The sequence below is a fragment of the Myotis davidii genome, unplaced genomic scaffold (assembly GCF_000327345.1).
Source record: "Myotis davidii unplaced genomic scaffold, ASM32734v1 scaffold112, whole genome shotgun sequence".
Lineage (NCBI taxonomy): Eukaryota > Metazoa > Chordata > Mammalia > Chiroptera > Vespertilionidae > Myotis > Myotis davidii.
In genome coordinates, this window is record NW_006284838.1 from 2,163,868 (window position 1) to 2,166,495 (window position 2,628).

The window sequence follows — 2,628 nt, forward strand, 5'->3', positions numbered from 1 at the left end:
CACTGCCCTTGGTCCTGGTTGGTAAGAGCCTGTTTCTCTCCTCACCTCCCTCCATGGGCTGGGCAAGGAGGTGCACAGGGCACAGGACCTGCCCCTGCCCACGGGGCCCATAACAGAGCTCTGCTCCCTGGTTCAGAGTCTTTCTGGGGCGAGGACAGAGCTTCAGGAATAAACACATGGACTCTCCTGCTCCCAGAGACACAGACCTGCCCTGGACACAGCTGCCAACCAGCCCAGGGCGACCTGGAGCTTCGGGAACGGGAAAGAGGGCTCCACACTCAGAGCTCAAGACCCGGCAGCCCAGCCCGGCCCCCAGCCCCCCTAAATTCACTAACTGTTTCCAAGAACCGGCTCAGTCAAGATGAATGACTGCAAATCACGACATGGCACAGAAACGCCTGTCAGGGAGGAAGGGACCGTGAACGCTGAACCAACCTGGCTCTGGCTGTCCGGTGCTCAGGGTCCTAGTGACAGCTACTTACCTTTTCGCTCCATGCCCACAGTCCGGCTCCGAGGAAGGCAACTCCAGCCAACTGAGGGGGTGGGCGGGGGGTGGAAGCCAGCACCATGAACGTGCTTCTCAGAGAAGGATCCACACGGCCAGCAGGAGAGGGGCAATGGCTCATGTCCATCCTGGCGGATCAGGGCCGGCAGCCCCTGGGCCCTGCAGATGACAGGGTCTGGACCCCGGAACAAGGCACCAGGAAGGCTCTGGTTGACCCACACCTACCTACCCTGAGCATTTAAACAAACTCCTTCAGCCCCCCAGCTCCACTCGCAGGCAGGGGCCCCCAGAACACACTGCCCTGCCAAGATGCCGGAGTCAGAGCCCGCAGGCCATGGCCGCTGCCCCCATTCCACAAGCACCTCATCTCAGTGCGGTCTGTGTCCACGACACCCGCAGGCCACGGCCGCTGTCCCCATTCCACAGCACCCCATTTCAGTGCGGTCTGTGGCTATGACACCGGCAGGCCACGGCCACTGCCCCCATTCCACAAGCACCCCATCTCAGTGCGGTCTGTGTCTACAACACCCGCAGGCCACGGCCGCTGTCCCCATTCCACAGCACCCCATTTCAGTGCGGTCTGTGTCTATGACACCGGCAGGCCACGGCCACTGCCCCCATTCCACAAGCACCCCATCTCAGTGCGGTCTGGGTCCACGACACCGGCAGGCCACGGCCACTGTCCCCTTCCCCAAGCCCCCCCATCTCAGTGCGGTCTGTGTCCACGACACCGGCAGGCCACGGCCACTGTCCCATTCCACAAGCACCCCCATCTCAGTGCGGTCTGTGTCTACAAAACCCGCAGGCCACAGCCACACCGACATCGCCCAGGTGCCTCCATAGGCTCCGTGCAGTGGAGACGCTGCACAGCCCGGCACCACTCCACCCCGCTGCCCGCCTCAGGCCCCAGGTCTCAGGCCTGGACAGACTCAAGCAGCTGCGACGCCTGCCCCCGACCCCACCCCCAGGCACACGTGTGCTTGGGATATGCCGGGTCCTTCGTTACTAAATTAAAATAGGCCTGAGCTAAGTGACGTGCTCACCCCAGAAAAGCAGCAGGCCCCATCCCTGACCTGCCACCCGCAGGAACCCACTGCGGTTAGGCTGCCTCAAGTGCACCCCCACCCCCCAAACACCACACAGATTCCTGAACTGGGAGGATTTTCCCACATGAAACAAACACCTCCTGGTCTGCGTATCATCAGCCTCCCGTTTCACTCCCTTACATCGTGCAGGCACTCGCTGCCATTTATCAGGCCCTTGTGGGAAAGAGCAGAGCCGGTGTCTCCATGGCTCTCACCTCTCCCACATGGATTCTCCAGCTTCAGGAGGCCCCTGCCTATGCAGCCCACCGCCAGCCTGCGGACGGGAAGAGAAGAACTTGGAAAGCAAGCCCTGGGTGTTCTTACCCTCTTCTGCAGCCAATTTCAGAAAACATGGGCATGCCCACTATTCGGAGGGAACTTCCGAGGGCTGACTTCTCACTGCTGGTTCCCTCACAGCCTGTGGACCCCAAGTGAAGAAGCCCTGGGGGGACCGATCCCTCTATTTCACCAAGAGGAACACGGGCCAAGCAGAATGCCAACCAGGGGGGTGGGGGACACAACCTCCTCCTCTCCCCAGTGTCCCAGGTGGTAAGCGAGCCTGAAGGTGAGCGGTCACTGCCCACTGGATCCTGGAGGCTTCCTTCCCACCATCCCCGAGTCCCGGTTGTCTCACTTCCTCTTCAAAGCTGGAAGTGGAGGCTTTCTTCTGGGCTCATCTGGGCTCCGAAGAGCTGGTCATTCCCTTCTCCACAGACCACTCAGCTTTGGGCACGAGGCACACATTCACAGGCGTCATTGTCCACACACCCTGTCACCACTCCTCCCCCTCCTCCCCACCTCCCCCACCTCCCCATCCTCAGAGCTCTCTAAATGCTGGGAGCCTCACACTCAGGCCTACCCGACCCCGAGCTCTCTCGATGACAGTTCACAGGCTTTCGATCCCATCTACACTGCACACTGGTGACCACACGCCCGTCTCCAGCCACAGCTGCTCCAAGTCAAACACTCAGCATCTACTTGACTCGTCACCTGAGTGATCAAAGGACTCTTCAATCTGCACGTGCCCCCAACTGGAGC

The 2,628-nt window shown here is 61.0% G+C and overlaps 1 protein-coding gene across 2 annotated transcripts in view; it reads right to left on the minus strand.

Moving 5' to 3' along the window:
* TSPAN14 (tetraspanin 14) overlaps positions 1 to 2,628 on the minus strand; it is a 51,276-nt gene that overhangs the window by 10,894 nt on the left and 37,754 nt on the right. For both annotated transcript variants that reach the window (XM_015557819.1, XM_015557809.1), the window contains one exon: positions 483 to 533. In XM_015557819.1, the coding sequence (XP_015413305.1) occupies positions 483 to 533 (51 nt within the window). The remainder of the gene's footprint in view (positions 1 to 482; positions 534 to 2,628) is intronic.